Genomic DNA, 22974 nt, shown 5'->3' on the forward strand with positions numbered 1-22974 from the left:
TTTTATTTTCCCTGCAGCATTACCATATTCCTTGTTGCCTATATATTAATGAGGAGGGTGTGTTGGAGTTGTTTTTGGACAAATATTGGTTTCGGGAGTGTAAAATGTCTACCCTCGTGAAAACAAACTTCAGCAGTAGAATGTGAAAAAATAAAGAAGACCTACAATAGGTTGGTTAAAAATAAAAAGCAGGTGGTATTCAACTGTTACATTGGCTGTCAACCGTACACAATGCATTAAACAACATTTGAAAGGGCCTTGAATACAGAAGGATATGAATAGCCTTTATCTAAAAATATTGAGTGGCCGATACAACTTGTTTGGATCTTTTCTCTGTCTTACTATTACAGTGCTGACATCTACTGACATCTTGTTCCCTGTCTTAACTGTGATGTTATCAGAAAACTCCCCATTCATTTCAGATACACTTAATATACAGTGTGTGTGTGTGTGTGTGTGTTTATTATATATATATATATATATATATATATATATATATATATATATATATATATATATATATAATAAACATTTACACAAACAAGTGTTAGCCTAAAAATAAATAAATAAATAAATACTTAAAGTACCAAAAGTAAAACAAATTATTATTCAGAATGGCCCATTTGAGAATACATTTTTATCACTGGATTATAATTAGTGATGCATGCATGACACTCATTTTGCAGGATGGGGCTTATTTTTATTACTTTATATACTGCTGGGTATCTTAACCTATAATAATAAATCATAACGTATTTGTTTTTTTCGCATTGATAATCTAACTGCACCATAACTAAATGTAGTGGAGTAAAAAGTACAATATTTTAAAATATTTCATTTCAAAATGTGGTATTAATGAAAATACTCAAGTACGGTACAAATGCGTATAGTACGGTACAAAGTAAATGTACTTATTACATCCCGCCACTGCTAGTAGGAATCACGGGCTAGTTTACAACCTTTGCCAGTGGACGTCTTCTCATTGACGCGTTATTGACGCTTTCGAGCTTCCGTAGATATGTCATCCGGAAACAAGGCAGCATAGCCGTCAGCGCTTTTTTTCGAGCCATCATTTTATGGTACGTTATTTTTGCTATTTTTAAGTGAGTTAATGTAGCTTACACTAGTTGTTATATATTTTAAGGACTATTATAAAAGCACAGTCAGCGCAGCCTTTCAATGAAGATAATAACTACTTTCATTGCGACTGCTAACGTTACACGTGTCGTTCAAAGAGCAGATAACATTAACGTTAACGTTAGTCACATTACATCAGATAAGATAACTGTTAGTTTTCAACAATCTTGGTTTAGCTGTTGCCAGCTCATAACAGTAATGTTGTAAGAGTTTGACTAAGCTATTAACAACAAACAAGTCTAGTTAGCTATTATTTTGAATGACTCCAAACAAAACTTACAGTACGTTTCTCTAATGTCTTAACTTAGCAGGTAACGTTAATGAGGTGAAAATAGGAATGCCAATGACGACTGGAAACGACTACCGCTCCATCTTTCATTTGTGCCCAAATGATGAGGCTTTGATTGGACTGAGAAAAGTGAACCCCGTCCTAAAGCAGGCTGTAAACACTGACCCAGTCGCAGACGGTATGTAAGAATTGTAGCTGTGGTTTCTGTAGTAAATACCCTAATTGTCTGTCTATTTTAAACTAGCCTTGTGTTGCCTTTCTCATAGAGTTGGAAGACAAATCAACAGATGACAGACAGCGGGAGTCCAGCCTGGTTAGAGAGGTGTCCGACAAGATGGTCTGCTCAGCCTGCAAATGCCTCTTTATTGCTCGTGAGGAACAGGTGACCACACAACTTCAAACTCTGCTCTGTTAATAAAAAAAAAATAAAAATAAAAAAAAGATCTGTTGATGTACTGAATCTGTACATGAGCATGTGTTGTCATTTGAGTAATTCATATTTTGTGTTTAAATTTCAGATAGAGCACTACAAGCTTGACTGGCATCGCTTCAACTTGAGACTAAAGATTTCGGGAATGCCACCAGTCACAGCTGAAGAGTTTGAGAGGAAAACTGGAGCTGGTGAGGAAACAAGAATCCTTAACAAGAGCAATGGGCTGTTGTAGTGTTTCTTAACGGTTGATTCATTTTCGTTCTTTTCTTTACAGGAGACATGTCAAGTATTTCAGGCTCAGAGTCTGATTCAGAAGAAGACGACTCCGATAGTGAGAGTGGGGGAACAAGCAGCAACGTCACTGGCACTGATAATGAGAGCTCAGTTGAAACCAGTTTATTTACTGGCCGGCCCTCCAGCAAGGTGTTTTTCCAGAACTCAGTCGGGCAATATCTTTCAGTGTTCCGCTGCATTCTGCAGGGACAGGTGAGGTTCAGCAGGTACACTACAGTGTGTGATGTCTATGTTAACATTGATTTATTTATTCTAATTGTATGTCCTGTAATATTTCAGTCAGATGACGATCACGATGCAGTGTCCTCCCTGAAGGCCATAAGTAAGAAAACTGTGTGGGTCATTCTCATGACAGGTGGAGGACACTTTGCCGGTGCTGTATTCCAAGGGTGAGTGGATAGTGTTTTTGGCTTGTTTGTTTTCAGTACCTTAGATTACACATTATGGCTGGAATTGCAAGTCTAAAAGGAGAGCTGGGTGAGCATTTGCCCAACACAAAGCATTCATTTTACAGAAAAGAAGTCCTTCAGCACAAGACCTTCCACCGATACACGGTGCGAGCGAAGCGAGGCACTGCCCAAGGACTCAGAGACTCTCAGAACCGCAGTCACACGCCCAAGTCTGCAGGAGCTGCTCTGAGGCGACACAATGAGGCGGCACTAGTCAAGGCAAGATTATGGTTCATTTAACAAACAAAGGGACAGTTCACCCCAAAATCAAAAATACATATTTCCCTCTTATCTGTAGTGCTATTTATCAATCTAGATTGTTTTGGTGTGAGTTGCCCAGTGTTGGCGACATCTGCCGTAGAGATGTGTGCCTACATTAATGGTGTCCTCCCTGAAACTGCTCACAACCAGGTCTGTGGATTATCTTAACTGGGTCATGATTTCCTGTTGAGTTTTTCAAATGTATTTTTTGGCACTTTGAGCACCTCAAGCCAGATTAAACAATCTAGATTGATAAATAGCACTCCGGGTAAGAGGAAAAATATGTTGTAGTCCCTTTGCCTTTCAATAGAAAAGGAAATAGTTGATTTTTTTTAGACGTGTGTAGTAAATGACTAAAATGTCCACTGTTTCCAATAACAACACAATGTATTTATTTCCCTTTGTGATACAACAAAATACAGCCACTTTGTTCCTCTTGTATTCTACTACTTTCTTTTCATAAACAACAAATGTAACAATCATCTACCGCACAGTCAAAAAACTGTTTGCGTCTCCATTCATACAACACCTGAGTGCAGTTACCTCTTGACTATAATACCTTACATCTAATTGACAAAGAACCACTGCCCCAGGTGGCGGGAGGTTGAAACCAAACAAAACAAAAAACACAAAAAATGGCTTTTACATATGTATTTTTGATTCTGGTGTGAACTGTCCCTTTTAAGCTATGATGTTCTGTCACATGGCTAATAATGCTCCATGTAACCCTGATGGTATTGTCTGCTGAATTCCATTATTTTTTCTCTTGCACCAATTAAAGTTTTGGTTAGGGTATCTATCCTCCTTTAAGACTGGTGTGTTATTTACTTTTGTGAGTGTGCCGGTGCATCCACGGAGCCTAGCCTCGGTGCTTATTCATGAAAAGAGTTTGCTGTCTGTGTAAGGGTTGCTTATTCCGAAAGGCAAATTTGAGTGAGCAATTGTATATTGTCAGAAGACAACTCCCAAACATAGACTGCAACAGTTTTCTCGTTAAACACATACTGCTAATTTTATTATTGTTCAGTGCTTTAATTAAATTTAAGTTTGATAAATTAATCCAGTTCTAGAGTTAGAAAGTAAACCATCTAAAATGTTTCGGTGTAGTCCATTCTTGGATGGTTTTTCTACCTCAATTATAAGGTAAGGTAGCAAGTTCATGTGTACAAACATTTTTATAATCTTTTACAGGAGATTCAGGATCTTCTGGCTAGCTGGGCTGAACACTTGAAAGAGGCCTCTGCGATATTTGTACGAGCCCCCAGCTACAATAAAAGCATCTTTTTTGGTGGTCGTGCAGCTCCTTTTGACAAAAAAGATCCCAGGATCCACACAGTTCCATTTGCCACTCGCAGGGCAACCTTTCGAGAGGCACAGAGGGTACACGAGGTGCTTTCCACCCTCCATGTTTATGGTAAGCTGAATTATATCCTTGGAATAATGACATGTTATCTGCTCATTGTCGTACAGCCAGGGTATAATCAATACTGTGTGCACAATATCTTGTTGCAGGGAAAAACACAGACATGTCTGCAGTTTTCAGTCCATCTAAGAAAGCCTGGAAAAAATCTGTTAAACTCACAGCACAAATAAATACCGGTCAAGAGAAAGGTAAGCTTAAGAGGTTAACATGGACACTGTGGGCCTACACTCTATTGAACTTGATGTGGAAAAATATGCCAAAGTTAAGCTCACTAAAATTAGGAGTTCATTTCTTGATGCTTCAACACAAAGCTTATTTACTGTAAATGTTGGTATTACAGTACACTTCCTTTTTATTTTTGGCATCAGCAGACGAAAACGAAAAACACGATAGCTCTGATGAAGTAGAGGGTGGAGAGATCCAGCTGGAGATGGTGGAGTCGACAATAGGAACTCTGGACCTCAGGGAGTCTGAGATCTATCCCTCCAGACACAGGAGGAGGAGGAGGAGGAGGAGGGAGGAGGAACCCAAACTGCAAAATGAGGGTAGGTCTGCTCCGGTGTGTCGTCACATAAGTGGCTATAGTAGCTACATTACAGAAACCCAAGAACGCTTATTTATCACACAAAGGTTCTGCAGTGTTTATGAAATTTCACATCCATGTGTGACAGAATTGAGTAACACAGAAGCAGACAATCAAGAAGAGGAAGTGCCAGAGGCTACGCCAGCAGAAGACGCGCCTCAAGAGGCGCAATCAAAGAACAAGAGGAAGAGGAAAGCACAGAGTAAGAAACAATTTGAAGGTAAGTGCTTCTTTGTCACTGTTGTTTATTATGTTGTGCCAATTTATCAATCTTGCAACTTGCCACCTCTGTAATATTTTATGTTTTAAGATGCTTATTATTAAGCTTTCTGTGTCTATATAGAAATTGTTGATGAGTCGTCAGAGTACGGCCTGAGGGATGAGGTGTTTACAGCCTGTAAGGTTGGGGATACAGATACTCTACGTAGAGTCCTTCAGCTACCTGGAGAAATGTCAGAGAGTCGAGAGCAGTTGGACAGCAACCCTTCTGATGTCCCAAGTCCTCTAAGTCTCCTTAATAAGCCCATAGACTCATCAGGGTTCACTTTGCTGCATGTAGCCTCAGCAGCTGCACAAAAGGCAGTGGTCCGGCTGCTCCTGGACGCAGGAGCAGACCCAGCCTGCAGGTATAAAAAACAATATAGCCAAGGGTAGTAAAGGTCAAATTTCAGTGTGATAATTTGCAGCAATTGTAGTGAACCTATGCCCAGACTTAAACAATATTCCTTTACAGGGATAACAAAGGGCAGACCTCGTATATTGTCGCCCCTGACAAAGACACGAGGAATGTGTTTCGTAAATACATGGGTGAGAATCCTGACAAATATGACTACAGCAAGGCGCAGGTAAGACTGTACAGTCTGATTTTTGACATGTATGCCATTAAATACTTGCAGAGCACTTTTTTTTTTTTTTTTTTTAACTCTTGCACGCTTCAAGGTCCCTGGGCCACTAACGGCAGAGATTGAATCCAAAAAGACGGAGAAGAAAAAGGCACAAAAGGCATTGAGAAAACAGCGCGAAAAAGAGCAGAAGGAGGAAAAGAGGAAACAAGAGTTGGAGGCAGAGGAAAAGAAGAGGTTTGCATCTCTGACTGATCGCGAAAAGGTGAGTTGATGTGTATTTAATCACTGATATTTAGGTTATGTTTTTATAGTAACATCTTGAAAATGTTAACTGTTTCCTTTTTGGTTATAGAGAGCTCTGGCAGCAGAGAGGAGGTTAGCGGAGCAAGTTGCTGCAACAGGAGTCGGCCTCTCTAATGTGAAGTAAGTCCCCCAGAGCCATCCTCAGCTCAGTCATAATATGAATTAGGACTTAAGTAATACTGTAGTGTCAGCAAGCACAATACTGTAAATGCTTTTTACTCAAAAATGTCACTAACATTAAATGTGCTTTTTGTTTGTCTCTCTCCAGGAGGTGCTGGTTGTGTGGAGAGTCTCTGCTTGGGAAGATCCCATTTCAGTATCTAGAGTATTCCTTCTGCACCCCTCGCTGTGTCCAGGCACATCGAAAAGCCAACACTCTTCCAGGCAAGACCTAACCCCCATGTATATAACAGCCATTTGGAAAATTTCAGTTAAAAGGAAGCTACCTCATTAAATCTAAAAGTGAATTCGTGCAGCCTTGAAAGAATACTAATATTGTCTTGTCAGTGTGCTAGTTTCATTTTCAACTCTAAAATTTTTAACATTTTATTATGGCAGATGATCTCAGATAACTGGATGCATATACTGTATGAAAACATTACGTAATAAATGTATAATTTATTCACAGTATCTGCGACTATGGAAAATGTATAAAAACAAAAGAAAATGCAATAAAAAACAAACAAATCAATGAATCACTGTTTTACTGAAGCTGCTGTTTTAAAGCAGTTTGGATTGTGATGATAAAGAATTGATGATACACTGATATTTGAAGTGATTAAAAATGAATGCCACCGAAATAATGCGGGAAATAAGCATGGAGCAAATGTTCCTGCGTCAAGTGAAATGTTCAGAGGACTACTTCTACTTGGCCTCAGTCAAACTTGCTTCATGCAGATATTGGGATGTATAATTTTTACAGCTAAATGTTGAGAATATGTTGTGCTACTAAACTAAGTGTGCTCTGTTAAGACTTTCTGACAATAAGCTGAGGCCGGTCCATGAAGAGAACCCGTAGGTGTGCTGGGGCCCCCTCCAGCTCCAGCACTGTGATGTTGTTGGGCAGGGTGGTGCTGAGTAGGGGTCCAGGGATATAAAGAGTCAGTTGAGGGCCCCTTGCTGGCCAGTATCGTCCCAGATTAACACCATTAATCCAAACCTGACCCTGTTATAAAAAGGACAACAATGATTAGGATACAATAATTGAATCGCTGAAAGCATGAGGTATGGTAAGCCCCCCCACAAACAAACAAACAAATAAAAAATCAATATTACCTTTGTCCATTCATTGAGTTTGAGAAAGGTGTCCCAGGCAAGGCCGTTGGGCTGTAAGGTTCCCATGTAGAAGACTGGCCCAACTGAAGGGTTTTTCTGAGGGGCAGGGAAGGACTTTTGACTGTCTGAATGAGGCCATCCACCAGCAATGGCTCCATCAATGTCCAAAGGGTAGATCTTCCAGTCAGTCAGTACATCTTTACCCAGGATCAGGTTGCTCAAAAGGCCCTGCAGTACAGATACTGTTTACCATCTAATACTGGGACTTTGTGTAAGTAGATTTAAAGCACAGTTACTATCCAACAAGTGGGAATATTATACATTTGTCATTATTATTTTAAAGTTTTAGGGTTTGTGGTTTGTTACCATCTCTAACAGGGACTGTCCATGGCACTATGGCTATATCAGTCTTTACATTCATAATTCAAATATGTAAATGGATAGAGAATACGAAGAATTTGTCTATAGGAGAAGTACTTGTCCAGATCAGTAATAACTGAATTCATGACAGAGGTCCAACCGAGAGTTCCAGCACGCTTTGTATGTACCCCATATAGCATATGAAACTTGAATTATGTTGACTTATTTAGTTTAAGGTCATTTATGTTTTTTATGACCTTTCTCAAATCTGCAAGCCTAGGTTGAGGCAAAGGGGAGAATTATAACGTTAATATATGCTGGTTTTAATAAGGTGTAAAAAAACAAACTAAAGATTGATTTAGTAGTAGTTATTAGTTTTACGCCTACAGCATTTTACAGAACCCCAAACAATGGTTGAAGTAAAGACAATGCCAACAAAACAAGAGCGTTAAAGAAGTGTGTGCAGAAACAAAATGTGATTTACTCTACAGGACTGGACTTTGTTTTCTTGCCTTGTAGTCATTGATCTTGCTGCCAAAGTTTACCCTGCCCATGTTCTCAACGAGGATGTCCACAGTGTCCCCCTGCTGTCCAGTGACATTGATCACCAGCATAGTGTCTCTCTCCAAAAGACCCTGGAAAACCTGTCCACACAGACACAAGCTCATGAGTATGAACATTGGAAAAAAACAACGCAACCTGACATTCTATAAACAATTACACCTGGTCTTATTCTGTGATGTTTTCCCTATACCTGACCTGAAACATCTGATTGGCTAGACAACAAAAGTTCATTGTAAAGGCTTACCCCATTGACGGATACATATGCACGGTCATGAACCCCATTGAGTGGAGAGATAAGTGGTGTAGGCTCCGAGAGGTCCCGGGGCAGCGTGGTCCGGTAAAGCATGTATCCATAGAACTGAACACAATAGACATGACAGGTTGCAGACACAACAGGCTAGAAGTTCTCCACGTTTCAAGAGGTTTACTGCCACTACAACATTAGTCCCCTCCCCTGTTGTTGCCTTCAGACAGAATCCATACCTGTTTCATCTCTTCAAATGTCAGAGGATACTGGGATTTCACTGGCCCGATGGGTGAGAGAGTGTTCAATAGACCGCTGATGTTGCCAACCTGAAAAAGTGTCTACTATTGGGATCAATCACAGCAACCTCTGGCTCTTTACACTTTAAAATCTAAAATTGTATAGACCATCCTCCAGATATTCCTTCTAATCAGCTAAAACTTCTTAAAATCCTGCGCTTTTGTGCTAGAAGATGTATTTTATTGAAGTGGGTGTCAGAGGAACCCCCCTAGTGTTGCCCAATTGATATGCAGTGTTCTGGAGTTTATGCCCCTCGAAGCACTTAGCTTCTATCTGAGAGAGGAACCGTTTCAGTTTCATAAAGTCTGGGGTCCATTTACAACTTACTTGGGGTCTGATTGTCTGCGTACAATAACAGTAGGGCTGTATGGGTTGGCTTGAGGAGAATATATCTTTATTGTCTAACTGTATGTCTATGTATGTGCATTCCTGATTTGTATTGTATGATGGATTGTTGTACCTTACTAACCTGATGACCTAACTGTCATGACCTGTAAATCTGTCAATGTTCAATAAAAAAAAAATCTGACATTGTATTACCTTTTTCATGGTCACAAAGCCATAGGCAAACTTAGGAGTTGCTGGTGGCATGGGGCCAGAGGGAATATCTCTGAACTGTAGAGAAACAGTGATGCATTAATCTTACACTTACGAACAAGTGTAATCAGGATATCAACCTTAGTGGGTGGCAGTTCAATCAGTGGCACCTGCTTAATGACATCTCTGATGGCCAACAGCTTCTCCGTGGGATCTCCTGCCTCGGAGAGCGGAGCGTCGTAATCATAACTAGTCACTACTGAGCGGAACTTCGTGTCATGATCAGCACCTTCGGGTAGTTACAAAAAGATAAATGCACCACAAGCAGAACCTTTATCTCCATCTAAATCGTGTGAACAACTCAGATTATCCAAAACTAAGATACTGATTATAACTTTACCATTCCAGTAGCCAAAGTTAGTGCCTCCTTCAAACATGTACCTGAGAAGAGAGAGGGGTAGACTGTGTTACATAGTGGGGAAACGTGTAATCATTACATAGACGAGTACTTTTCATCTCCTGGGAGCAGTTTTATCTCAAACTGGTGATTGATGCATCCTCAAGAAAAGGCTGGCAATACTATATATTCATGCGATTTGTTGATGATAAAATATAGAACAATGCAAAAAAAAATTGTACAGAGAAGAGGAAAGTTTGCGAGTGTTTGGGGAGACATACATGTTGACGTTGGCCCCCATTGCTAGCATTTCTCCTAGCACTCTGCTGACCTTCTGAGCATCAACCACAGCATGCTGATCTCCCCAGTGGTCCAACCAGCCAGTGTAGAACTCTGAATTCACCTTCAACATCATTTAAAGCATGTTCACATCATATGCTTGGTTTGAAGAGTCAGTAATTACTGCATGTTAAGATTAGTGAATGAACATGTAACTAACCAGGGGCCCTCGAGGTTCAAACCTTCTTTGCCGGTTAAAGGCTTTAGTTATGTTGGTGTCTGTATGAGGGGATAAATAGCACAAATTACAACTTTCCCTACAAAAAAACATCAGGAAGAACAGGATGCTATCTTGTTAATCATTTACATACAATACCAACCTGTGCCAAAGTCTACTGTGGCATATAATCCTTCCAGAGTCCCGCATGTCATTTCCTTGTCTGTGTTTCCATCAGTGGTAAACAGGACTGTGTCTTCACCAAGAAAGAAGCGAAACAAAGTCCGCAGGTGACGCATGTAGTTGTAGTCACAAGCGAAGTAACTTCCATATTCATTCTCCACCTATAGCCAAATAAGATGATTTATAAAACCAATATTAAAATACTAACTAATACAAAACCTACCCACTTAATTCTCTACCTGGACAGTAATGATGTTGCCCCCGTTGATATAAAGCCATGGCTTCATTTTGGGCAGAAGAACAGCAAGCCAGTTGCTGACTGCCTCGACATAATCTGGAGCAGACGAAAACAAATCAATGGCATATTTACTATTTTTCTTTTAAAAAGACAAAGGCATATACAGTAGGTGCTTGTTATACCTGCGTCAGCTGAGCGAAGTATGATGTTTGGTTTCTGAAGTAGCCATGCAGGCAATCCACCCTGGGAAGGAAGACCAAATATCAGCAAGAAATAGATATATCGAAAGTGGCCCATTTTATCAAATGCACAACATCACTGAAAAATGCAAACAGGATACAGTTGGAGATCATGTTTCTGATTTCTTCGTAAGGTGACTAATAACCAATGTAGGTTAACTTATGATCAGTCTCTTTCTCACTAAATTGTAAACTGGAATGCACAATGACATCCATCCTTTTGAATTGTATTTTAAAGCATTTGAAATATATGTTAAATACAAATCCCGCTAACATCATAGTAACACAGTTGGTCTACTGACATTCATTATGTAAATCTCTGTACTTCCTGTTTTAATCTTTTTTTGATATTCTATGTTTTGTTTCTTTTCTCATTTTTTCTATAATGCCACATTGTCATTTTTTGGTTTAATACACTTTCTTGATAATGTATCATTTATTGTGCTTTGATCTGTGATGGTGTGAACAAATTTTATTACTACAGTACAGTTCAGAAGTTCCATGTCACCATTTCCCACTCTGCACAGATGTACGGTCCGGGACGCAGGATGACCAGAAGACCTGTCTGATTCGCCAGATCCAAAAAATGCTCCAGATCTTGGCCCCCTGTGAAGTTGTGGACCCCCTGTACTGCCTCATGGAAGTTCCAGGGCACATATCTGTGTGGAGGCAAAGTAAATGTACAGTAAAGACAGACCGAATGTAAAAAACTATGTGTTTAAGAATGTGATGTTTTGAACTTACACTTGGATAGCATTGAGTCCAGCCATGTACATCTTTACGAGCCGGTCCTTCCAGTAGTACCGTGGGATTCTGGAGTAGTGAATACTGCCTGAGATGTACTGAAAAGGCTTCCCATCTTTGAGGAAATTGTTGTTTTTGTAGTCTATAGAGAATGATCTTTCTCCAGAGGCCTGCAAGAGATGGCATGGTCTCTGGTAAGGTGCATTTAAAACTGGTTTGCATTGACTCTGTAATCTCCATTACCTACCATCAGTGGTGGAATGTAACTAGTATTTACTCAGATACTATACATAAATATAGTTTTGAGGTACTTACTTGAGTATTTCCATTTTATGGTACAATACATTTCTATTCAACCACATTTTGGAGGCAGATATTGTACTTTTTACTCCACTACATTTTATTTTGAAGCTTAGTTACTTTGCAGATTTATATTATTACTACAAAACATAGTCAACTAATACATTATGATATATATTATTATGGGCTAAGCTACCCAGCAGTATATAAAGTAATTAAAATTAGCCCCTTACCTTTACCACCTAAAACATGACATAATATTCTGAAATTCTGTATATTGAGTAGAGTACTTTTACTTTTGGTACTTTAGGCATATTTTGTTGCTAATACTTATATACTTTTACTCAAGTAAGATTTTGAATGCAGGGTATCTTTTTCTAGTAGTAAATATAGTGTGTTTCTTACCAAGTTTCCACTGACAGACAAACAGGCGAGGTTCACAGCAACAAAGAGTAAGACACCGGCAGCCATGTCCACTGCCTTCCCGCGAGGACTAAACCTACAACTAATTCACCACTCATTTGTATTACGCTACTGCTATTTTATGCCTGTTATGGTTAACTGGTTAATAGGACGAAGCAACATCATCAACATCCTGCCCGCTTCTCTAAAGCATTATCATGTGATTCTCATTGGCAATCTGCTGGGTCCTAAAGACCGTCCCGTTCACCTCAGCCTTGTCCTGGCAGTATGTAAGTTCCCCTTAATGTAGCTCTACATGGTTGACCCCATTCAGACATAAGTTTAATTGACAGTCCTCTGTTTATTACTTTGGGAATAAAGAAGACAGAAATGTTTGCTGGAGATATGATTAGTCCACTTTCAGATAATGAAAATAATTATACTTAAACCTTACAAATGTGTTTACAGTTGGACCACCAGATGTCACTGTTCACACTCATCTTTACGAGAGAGAAAAAATTGATTTAACCTAAAATAAGTAACATATATATGTATATATGCCCAGCATATACAAATAATGGTGCCCATACATAGTAACAACCCAAAAAATAATGAATGATAAATAGAATGAAATAAAATAAAAGTATATAAGTAGGTAGCCTATAAGGAGAAAAACTGAGAGCCAACCGCCATGTGATATACAATGCTGTCACAACATGCTGTCATACTATGCATTATGTAGGTTGAGAACAATTCCATTATGTTTGGCATGGCAAGATAACAAAGCAGCCAGTTCAGGAAGGGTTTGCTTTATTATAGCTGCAGGACACGGCTCTGCGTCTGTCCGTCTTTTCCTGTTGTGTGAATGATGGTTAAATGTCAACCTTTCATCATAAAACTCACATATTTATTTATAGGTTCAATGGACATTCAATATCAGGACCCTGCAACATGTAATTTCATTTCATGATGAGATGGTATTGTTGGTGTAATAATATTAAATCCATTTGCAGTTATTCTTCTGATATCAATTGAATGTGTGATAACGTCACACTTCTTATAAAGAGCACTAGATGGCGCTTCAATACCTTATTGAGAATCAAAGTGAGCTGGGATGAAACAATTTCATAGTTTCCTTAAAAAAAGGTATGCTTTTATATTAAGCTGTATGACTTTATTATATTTTAAAATTTGGAGGTAAAAAAAACAAGCACGATTTACATCCAAATGCTCTTAGTCATTAGCAGTGATCCTTAAGTGCTCAGTCTTTTTATTTTTCATTGAAGTGGTCATGAAGGCATGTCTTGCACCTGTTTAATTGCATTTTTCCAGCAACAAAAACTAGCTTGTCACTATTGCGTCCAAATGTGCTGACACATTCAAAAATAATCAAAGTTGCTTCCAGGACACATTTGCCGTTGGCCTGCACATCATTATGGTTCCAGAAAGCTCTTAAGTGGTAAGTGGCTGTTGTGTGTAATAGGAACAACAGTTTATCTCTGTCTGTCATTCAAACACAAAGCAGTTGATCCTGCTAATTTGGGTTAATAATGCCTGTATCTGCCTGCTGGTCTGTCATTGTGCTCACACACACACACACACACACACACACACACACACACACACACACACACACACACACACACACGCACACACACACACACACTTTTCCAGATGCTTTTACTCTTTTTTTCAGTCTCATCCCCTACACAGTAATGAATGTCCATACAGTAATCTCATTTCCTGTACTGCCTCTGTATTCATCAATGTCCATTTTAAGACGATATAAGGGTGGATGCTCACAATTGCTAATGGCAACTGATCTCAACTGCAGATAGGACCAATGCTGTGGCTCTGTGGCTCATTAGCCCACTGTCAGACGCAGTTAATTGTCCTGGGAATGAGAGGAGGAACGACATACATTGGCTTGTAATTTAGTTATGAGCGTGATAGTGCCTGAGGAGAGCTTGTCAGTATCCCATCTTTGAAGCTGAGCTTGTGGAAAATGGATGTTCAAACCGCAAAAAAACCTAAATTACTAATGCACTGAGAACAACACCACTTACTGAGATACTATAGCAAGAGTGGAAGTGGCTGAGACTAATACAAACACCAGAGAGACTCATCTCTCATTACTACAGTCACAGAGACTGTCAGATGAGATCATATTGCATTTACTATATTGCATATGGTAAAAATATCCTTATTTGACTTGCAAAAAAATGTAGGCAGCCTTTTAATTACTGCATAAAGATACAGACCAAACTCAATTGGAGAGGCCTGTCCCTAATGTGAGGGGAGAGACAAAAAACACTCACCCTAGGGTCGGGCGTCACCTCAATGAAGTCATCTCCCCAGAGTCTGTAATTAGATTGAAGCATCCCCTCTGCCCCACCACCCCCAAAAATAAGCCCTCTTTGTTGTTTCTGGTAGAAGCAGGTGTATTCAGATACTCCCCCACCCCCACATACCCCAACCTCCCGGAAATACAGTTCAGGTGTTTTTTGGAACAGCTGATGTTAAAGGGGAACTCCACCAATTTACACTCCTTTATATTGAAAATGACAATTTAGGAGCACTACTCTTCTTTTATACCAAAGCACTTTACATTAGGCCTCTCATTCACCCATGCACAAACACACTCAGAGACACAATGCATGGTGCTCACCTGGCCATCAGGGCCAATTGCCCTAGGAAATCAGCTGATAAATGGACACTGCCTCCTGAGTGTGGCTTTTCAGACCTGACAAAAAACTGACCTGACATCTCAACATTGGCTTGGAAACAACCAATTTATAACAGAAAGAAAGAAAAACAGCCTGCGTAACTGTAAAACATGACAGGGAGTAATAAAAGATTATTGAGTTGCATTGTGGGACATGTAAGAACTAGTGTCCCCGAACTTCATGGATGTGCAATAAAATAATGAAGCCCCTGGTAAGTATTTATATTTTAAGCCACTTCATGTCAATTCTACTTAATTGCAAAGCGAAATATTGTACTTTTTATTCCAATACATTTGTTTGACACATGTTTAAATACAAAGATGTGATCGGCTTATAGAATATGAGTCATTGTTATAGACTAGTTAAATTTGGCTAAACTTTGACCAGCAACACTATTAAAATGCTGCTTACACATTAATGCAGCAGCAATAATAATAATTCAATAATATTATATAATGGTGAATTTCTGCAGGACTTTTACTTGTGAAGGAGTAGTTGTACATTGTGGTAAAGGATCACAATACTTCCCACTCTGACTGGCATGTAGAGATATTTTTTTACACATACATGTAAATACTATGTCTGTCTTGATCAATTCTGAACATATGAGGTAAAGCTCATAGATTAGTGATGTGGTCTTTAAGGGGAAATCTAAATGCTGAGCTATCTGTGATTCACACAGATGACTCATATGATATGAGGCAGTGCTGTAAATTCCCTACAGGTCTCCATATCAGTCCCGAGATTGGGATACGATTAGGAATGTTACCCTCTTGGTTTTCTCAGGCTCTGAATGGGCAGTGAGTCAATCCTGGACTCACTGATGCTGACTCTGAGAGAAAATCATTCTGAGAAACTAAACAATTAACAATAACATCCCAGTAGCATGACAAAGGTCCAGTGGCATGTTTGTATATAATAAATGATTTAACCCAGGAGTTGTTTGCATCCTTGGCATACTTTTCCAGGTTTCTTAAAGCAGTTTATTGAACCACAGTTAGGAACAGATAGGAAGTAAAATACAACTTTACTGTGGGAGCATTGAAATATGAAGCTCTATAAACAAACAGGAAGTTGACAGTGTGGGGGCGCATGGGAAGTGTGTGAGTTGGGCCTCATTCCTCAGCCTCAAGGAAGGTATGGTATGCGTTGTCTGCATGCATGTCTGAGGAGGAATGTTTGTGGTGAGATATATTGTGAAATGCTGCCTGAACCCCCAGATATCCATCCTAGCTGATAGAGAGGCTTATTAGGCCAAATAAATAACAGTGATGAACATCTTTCTTTTGTTCTTCTCTCCTCCTTTTCTAGTTGTATGTTGACTGTCAATCCATACGCGTTATATGTCCATTAGCTTTATTTTTAACCATACTAGCAGCAGGGCTCTATCGATAGCAATGTCAGTAAGTTGTCTTTGGTTCTGACTGACAAATCTAGAAAGGGTTGCCAGTAAATCTACAAACATTCATGGTCGCAGAGGACCATCAGCATACGCATAAACATCAGCAAGTTTTGTTATATTAGCATTGTAATTGTGAGGATGTGAGCATGTGAGAAGGCTGACGTCAACATTTAGTTCAAAGAACTGCTGTACAGCCTTAGAGAAAAGCTAGTATGGCTGTAGTCTCCTGTTTTTATTACTGATATTTGTTTAGATTATTGTTATTAGTTTGACTGTGTTTGCGTCCCCCTCTCCTGCTCCCTTAAATCCATGTATTGCAGAGCTGTAACTTTTTTGTATACAATACAGAATATAAAAAAAAACATTGAAAAAATACTTCAGCTTTTACCTTAGCTTCAGGTGAAATGGTACCACATGAAACACATACTTTAATTATTTATTTATTTTACTTTTTAGATGTGATTTTCTTTTGCAAAGTAGATGTTTGTTTAGATTTTGTGATTTCAATATAAACAGGGGAAATCTTTCCTTTATTTACACCTATTTAGAGGAAAAGCATAGAATATTATACTGACACAAAAAGACCTATAATTGAATTCACTGAATCGTTACCACTTAGAGAATATTTTTGTCCCATCATCTTGTGCCCAGCAGACATTGTTGATATACAGTAGGTGTGAGTAATGCGTTCAATTGGAGACCCATTGGCTCTGTGGTGTTCCAGGATCAGCTACGTAATTTAATAAATGTGGCACCAGGATTTGTCATCGACCATATTTACACATTAATGTGATGCTGCCAGCGAGAGTGATCCAATAAAGATTAAATCACCTTTGTTTAATGATACTGTCAGATGTTCCATTTTTATCTCAATGTTCACGTTCTCTTCTCTCCTCATCTTAGTTATCAATCAATTTTATATCCTCTCCCTCCCTCCCTATTTGTTTGCTTTGTTCCCTGGGTGTGTCCAATAATCCACTGCTCCCCTGACACAGCGGCCCCCATCCTGAAAGATGAATAAGCAGTGACCACATCAATTGCATTAGTGTTATTCAACAATGAGAATCATTACACCATTACTCCCATGATTAGCTTGACTAATCTTGTAATGTAGCTTCAACTTTACACATTATCCTTTTACACGTTGAAGCCCTTAAACTGGTTACAGCTCATATTTACTTAATATTATATATCTGCTTATTTATCTAATATTGTCAATTTGTTTATCCTGGAGTTTCATACTTTTTTCCTATTTAATTTTTTGTGTGTGGAGTTTTTTGTGGAGTTTTCCTTATCTGAATTAAGAGTCTAGGGGTAAAGGGTGTTGTATGTTGCACAGATTGTAAAGCCTGTATCAAATTTGTGATGTTGGACTATATAAGTAAGATTTCCTAGCCTTGACTATATGCCTTGGTACCAGGGAATGGGTTTTGGAAATGTATTTGTATTACAAAATAGCTCACTTTTTCAGATTAACTCGTCGATGTTACAGATTTTAAACATCCTTTTAGTTAACACCACATCGGTATTTGCAGACGCCAGCTGCCAATATTTCCAGCTAAATACAAAGAAACTGTGTCTGGATTTTCAGTACTTAGACTTTATTGAATTTGACAGTGTTGCCACTGACTTTCATCATAAATCATAAAAATGCAGATGGTACCATACTGATATAACTGAGCTTAGATCAATGTCTGTGCTTGTTGTTCAGATGGCACTCAGGGTTCAGGCAATAATATATGGATGGGTGCTCTTTACATAATCAAACCAGCTCCAGTTAAGTGATTATCATGGTTGTTGTGACTTACAGCCCATGGCTGTGTAGAGACTCTCAGTCAGTGGGACCGCCATCAAATGCTCAAGCCAGATATTCCCATTATTTGACGTGAAGCTGCAAAGGGGTCCTTCACCCGACCTGAATGACTTTGCCTGAGGTCTTGTCTGCTGATGGGAGGGTCATCACAGACTCTCTGTCTCCATTAGCCCTACAAATTCCTCATATGTCATGCATGTTTTCACGTTTAATCAGATGTTTACATAATAGAGCCATTGAGCTGAAACAAATGTCAATGTCACATTACCCAGGCTTGGTACCTTGGTTGGAGAAGTCCATTAAAAAACAATCTTTCATGCATTAGTTAGGTCTCAATTATATCTAGCGCCTGGCTCTGCTTTTTGGTGCTTTTTTATTTATTTTACAGCTTAAAAATTTTTAAGCTGTAAAATAAATAAAAAAACATTTTCTTGCCATTATATATCCCTTTCAACTCCATCCTCTTTGTGATTATCACTGATGTGATAAAAATGAGACATCCTTGTTGCCTTTGGCACTTTTGTAGGGTGTAGGACTGATAACTGTCCTCCATTATGAAAGCACATCTGCTTGTAGGTTTCAATTTCACACTGAACACAAATTTTCAGCATCAACCCTGCAGGCCTGACACTCAGCTGATCACTTTGTCAGTCTGTGGTTTGCCAGGTGTCTCCTTCAGTGTGTTACCCTGCAGGGTCACGTTTGTTGTTTTTTTAAGCGTAATTGAAAACCGTTAATGAAAACATAAACTGTGACATATGCACTTTTCTAAATACCTCTCTGACCCTGACAGCAAAGAAGAAAGAATAATTTCTCAAGGTGTGATGAAGAGTAACAGTATTTGTTGCAATCAAGGTTGAAGTCAGAGTTAAATTAAAAGCACTCTAACGTTTTTTAGTCTTATTGGCTCTCAAATAATGCTTGTACTTGGTCTTATGGGAGCAAAATTATGTTGTTTTCTTCTTTAATATTGAGAGCCATTGTCCCGCTGCGATGGTCCACCACTGTTTTTGAATATTGAATCCTTTTCAAACCTTCAAAAGCATTGCTCGCACTTCACCAGCCAAACCAGCATATGTTGACCGGTTGAGACCATAGCAGGAGTCAAGAACAGCAGGTCTTTAATCACTGTCCCTTCCCCCGGTCCTGGGGATCGTGATGACCAAATGGATGTTTTGTTCTTGTTCTTTGTCTTCTCAGGTAGAATGAAAGAAAGCCTTGCTCTACAATCTACTCTGTCTGTCACAGTTTCACATCGAGGGGTCAAATTAGTGACTCACTCAAAGAGTAGTTCTTTCACTATTGTTTGGTTTCGGCAAATGTGTAATAGGTAATGCTTAGTCAATGCAATGCTGAATATCCTCAGCATGCCAACTTCGCTTACTCTCAGTAAGAGCTGGCATTCATCCCTGATTTTACGATTAAGGTCAAGTCACCTGAGACATGATGGGGACTGTTTAAGTAAGTTGTAATGTCAGTTTATTTTGTCATCAAGATGCCCAATACAGTGCCACTCACAAATCCTAAAACTTCCTCCAAGCAAATGTTGATGTTTCAAAACTAAACTGTGCTCTATGCTGGGGTTCAGAATGAAATATGACTTTAACTTTAAGTACTTGCCACAACTCAATTTTGAAAAATCAAATGTAGCTAGCACTGCAACTGATAACACCTTTACTTCTAAGAACATTTCTAAACTAAATTGAATAGACTGCACATGCACTTGAGCCAACATTTTTAATTAGCACAGTTACAAAGAAATGTTAACCATGCTTTTTACATATGCATGTATTAAAATATGATGCTGCAAATGCCCCTTTGTTGCATAATTGCTATGTCCTTATCTGACCTAATTATATGATGCTCCTATATATCTGATTTACAAGTATGTTCAGTAAATGACATAGTTTGAAGAAAAAAAAGAAAATTTATCCAGAAACAATGGAGTGTTGAAACATGAAACATGCAGTGAGTGAGAAAGGAGAACCTGACTGGTCTGGTTAAGCACCCTGTCAGAACTGCCAAAAAGTTCTCTGAGTGGATGACCAGCATTGGCATTGGCAAAAGGATTGTTCAAGTATTATTCTCTTAAAGTCCTTACAGGAACACTGACAATGATTGAGTTGTTCTTATTAAAGCTGATCCTCATAATTGGGGATTACTGACTCACTACATTAAACTTGTCCAATCTTGTACCAACAAACATCCTTAAATGGGCTTGAACATTGTAAAAAGGAGCAAGAAAGGCATATCAATACACAGGCCTACCTTAAATCATTACATGTAATTTAAAATGTGAGTACAAGGGCAATTGCAATTGCAATTGCAATAAGAGCATTTGCAAGATTTAGGGGTTGTTATTTGGTCTCTGTAAGTTACTTTACACTGTAACGTTATACTGTAGTGTTAACCTAACTATACATTCACAAAACTAAATCACCACATTTACCTTGACACCACCAAAACCAAAATCCTGAGAAGTCCAACAAAGTTTAAAAAGGAGAAGAGTCGGATGAATTGGCTTCAAAGTAAAATAAATAGATAAATAAACTAAAATCCTTTTTTGGCATTTCTGTTTTAAAATAATGCTCAGATGGGAGAACATGATGCAACAAAGCCACTAGGCTTTTGTAGCGCTAAACGACATTATCATATACATTTCAGAGACTGAGTTCTGCCATGCCACTTCATTAGCTGCCACACAGTCAACACTGATTACATAGCAGAGGCAACACAATTTGTCTGGATCTCTTTCATGAATACTGCATATATAGTTTGTATCTATCTATCCACTGTTATCCACTGGTCATGAGTGGGTGGCTGATTTTTCTGGCATAAGGTCGCAGATTAAAAGCTTGTGTTTTTCCTCTGAATTAATTGTATAAGCTTAAAAGACAACCAGTAAGATTCCATCTGGTGACAGTGAAGAAAGTGTACGATAATATTTCTGTTTAGTTTACCAGCTTGTGCACAATCATCTTCATGACCCAAGGCGTTTGCTTTCATGCAGATAATCTACTTTCACTCATGTGTACTGTAGGTAATCATTATCTCAGAAGTGAGAAAACAGAACTTGTAGCACCCTGTAAAGAAAATGTCAGTAATTATGTAAATCAATCTTTTATTTTTATTTAGCCTCAGGCAGCTGGATTCCCAGAGTTTTGATATCAGAGTCTCAGCTCTCACATAACACACACTTCCACTCTCTACCACTCTCCTCCGATGTGTACATCCTGAGCTAGCTACTAGCTAGCGTATTTCTGGTCAGTACATTGGCTGCTCAAAGCAAATAAATACAAAACTGCACAACCAGTCCAGCAGTCTAATTTGCTAAAATAATGCATGTAATATTCACTTTGTGTTCAGCCACATGCAAGCTACCCATCCGATATGAGTACAATGTTTGCTCTGTATTTGCTCCTCCAACTCCTGAGAAAATATTTGGGTCGTTAGCATGCTAGGTGGTCAACTTTTTTCACCAACCTTTTCCTGTTTTGCTCTGGCTGACATTATTATTTTATATGGGGCTAAGCCATAAGACTCAAAAATACAATGTGTGGGCCAGAAAACCAAAACAATGAGCTAAATTTGGGCATTAGGAAGCTAAATCTTGTTCCATGGGGGCGCTTGGGTAGCTCACCTGGTAGAGTGTGCACCCCATGTACAGAGGTTTATTCCTCACCACAGTGGCCATGGGTTCAACTCCAACCTACAGCCCTTTGCTACATGTCATCCCCCCTTTCATGTCTAAGCTGTCCTATCAATAAAAGGCCTAAAAAGAAAATCTTATGCTGTGTTTCCACTATGTGGTGTGGCTCTGCTTGACTCTTACTGACTTTAGGTACCAGGTCTTTTTCTCTATTTCGTTTTCCGCTATAGATAGTGCCCAGGGCATTCTCAGCTGATCGTCATTGCGCCGCTGCGTGAAATTGAGGTGGTATAATCTGAGCTGAACGTCGGCGTAGTTTAGCGGGGATGCCATTTTTTTAAATCTGTAGCGAGTGAATAAAACATTGCGGTCGCTATTGATGGTAGCTTGGCTATTTAAAATTTCAGGGTTTGTGCAGGATGTTCCGTGTAACGCTAGTGATGATTCTCTCTGACCAATCAGTGGTCTCCAGTGTTGTAACTCCACCTTCTAGTATCAGCTCAGGATGCTTGGAACCTTGACCGAGGTGGTACTAAAAAAAGTACCAGATACCAGTTACTATCCACAACATCTGTTAATGAAAAAATCCAAAAAGAGCGAGCCGAGTAGAGTTTAGCAGAGCTGTACCCTGCGGTGGAAACACAGCATTAGTTGGTTATTGGAGTTGTTTAGTTTAATGTTGTCAAAATTTATGAATTTACACACCATAATGAAATCCCATGAACAACAAATAGGCTTAATTAAAAGCTATCTTCTCACTAGCTAGTCAATTTGTATCACCAAAACGCCAGACTCAAATGTGTCAATGTTTAATTTTGTCTTGACACAAATCAGCCATTTATAAATAACCTCAACTAAATAAAATACTGTCTAAAGTGTGCTTTTTGGGGTTCAAATAAGGATATTTCATGAAAGAATAAGTATGAATCTGATGCCATGCATCTATTGCCACCTATCAGTATTTGACAGTTTGTTATACTCTCATCAATTGGACCAGCCTACCCAAAAGTTGGTCTATTCATTTCAGCCTTTATCACAAAATGCCTGTATTACACAGCATTTACAAATGGCATGCACCAAAATCAGAC

General features: G+C 38.9%; 2 protein-coding genes across 4 annotated transcripts; one reads left to right on the forward strand and one right to left on the reverse strand.

Annotated features, from left to right (window-relative positions):
- The first annotated feature begins 1011 nt into the window (after positions 1-1011).
- On the forward strand, positions 1012-6664 carry ankzf1 (ankyrin repeat and zinc finger peptidyl tRNA hydrolase 1). 3 transcript variants are annotated; one of them, XM_078261748.1, is made up of 16 exons: positions 1012-1079; positions 1446-1604; positions 1693-1808; positions 1945-2047; positions 2134-2345; positions 2433-2542; positions 2668-2821; positions 4055-4277; positions 4376-4474; positions 4655-4831; positions 4958-5089; positions 5213-5495; positions 5603-5714; positions 5809-5976; positions 6067-6137; positions 6286-6664. In XM_078261748.1, exons 2-16 carry the CDS (start codon positions 1475-1477, stop codon positions 6410-6412), a joined length of 2217 nt encoding a protein of 738 aa, XP_078117874.1. In that variant the 5' UTR covers positions 1012-1079; positions 1446-1474; the 3' UTR covers positions 6413-6664. The 3 variants fall into 3 exon arrangements, with proteins under 3 accessions (XP_078117874.1, XP_078117876.1, XP_078117875.1); XM_078261750.1 differs by having other exon boundaries at positions 4658-4831; XM_078261749.1 differs by having other exon boundaries at positions 1015-1079; positions 1449-1604.
- glb1l (galactosidase, beta 1-like) lies at positions 6550-12512 on the reverse strand. The gene is made up of 16 exons (XM_078261751.1): positions 12300-12512; positions 11595-11764; positions 11359-11509; positions 10794-10854; positions 10613-10707; positions 10354-10534; positions 10194-10252; positions 9976-10097; positions 9698-9738; positions 9468-9586; positions 9301-9375; positions 8700-8789; positions 8461-8574; positions 8165-8296; positions 7293-7520; positions 6550-7182 (listed from the first exon to the last, which is right to left on the reverse strand). Exons 1-16 carry the CDS (start codon positions 12363-12365, stop codon positions 6985-6987), a joined length of 1902 nt encoding a protein of 633 aa, XP_078117877.1. The 5' UTR covers positions 12366-12512; the 3' UTR covers positions 6550-6984.
- Between the last annotated feature and the right edge of the window lie 10462 nt (positions 12513-22974).

This window comes from Sander vitreus, chromosome 11, assembly GCF_031162955.1.
Source record: "Sander vitreus isolate 19-12246 chromosome 11, sanVit1, whole genome shotgun sequence".
In the NCBI taxonomy this organism is placed as follows: Eukaryota; Metazoa; Chordata; class Actinopteri; order Perciformes; family Percidae; genus Sander; species Sander vitreus.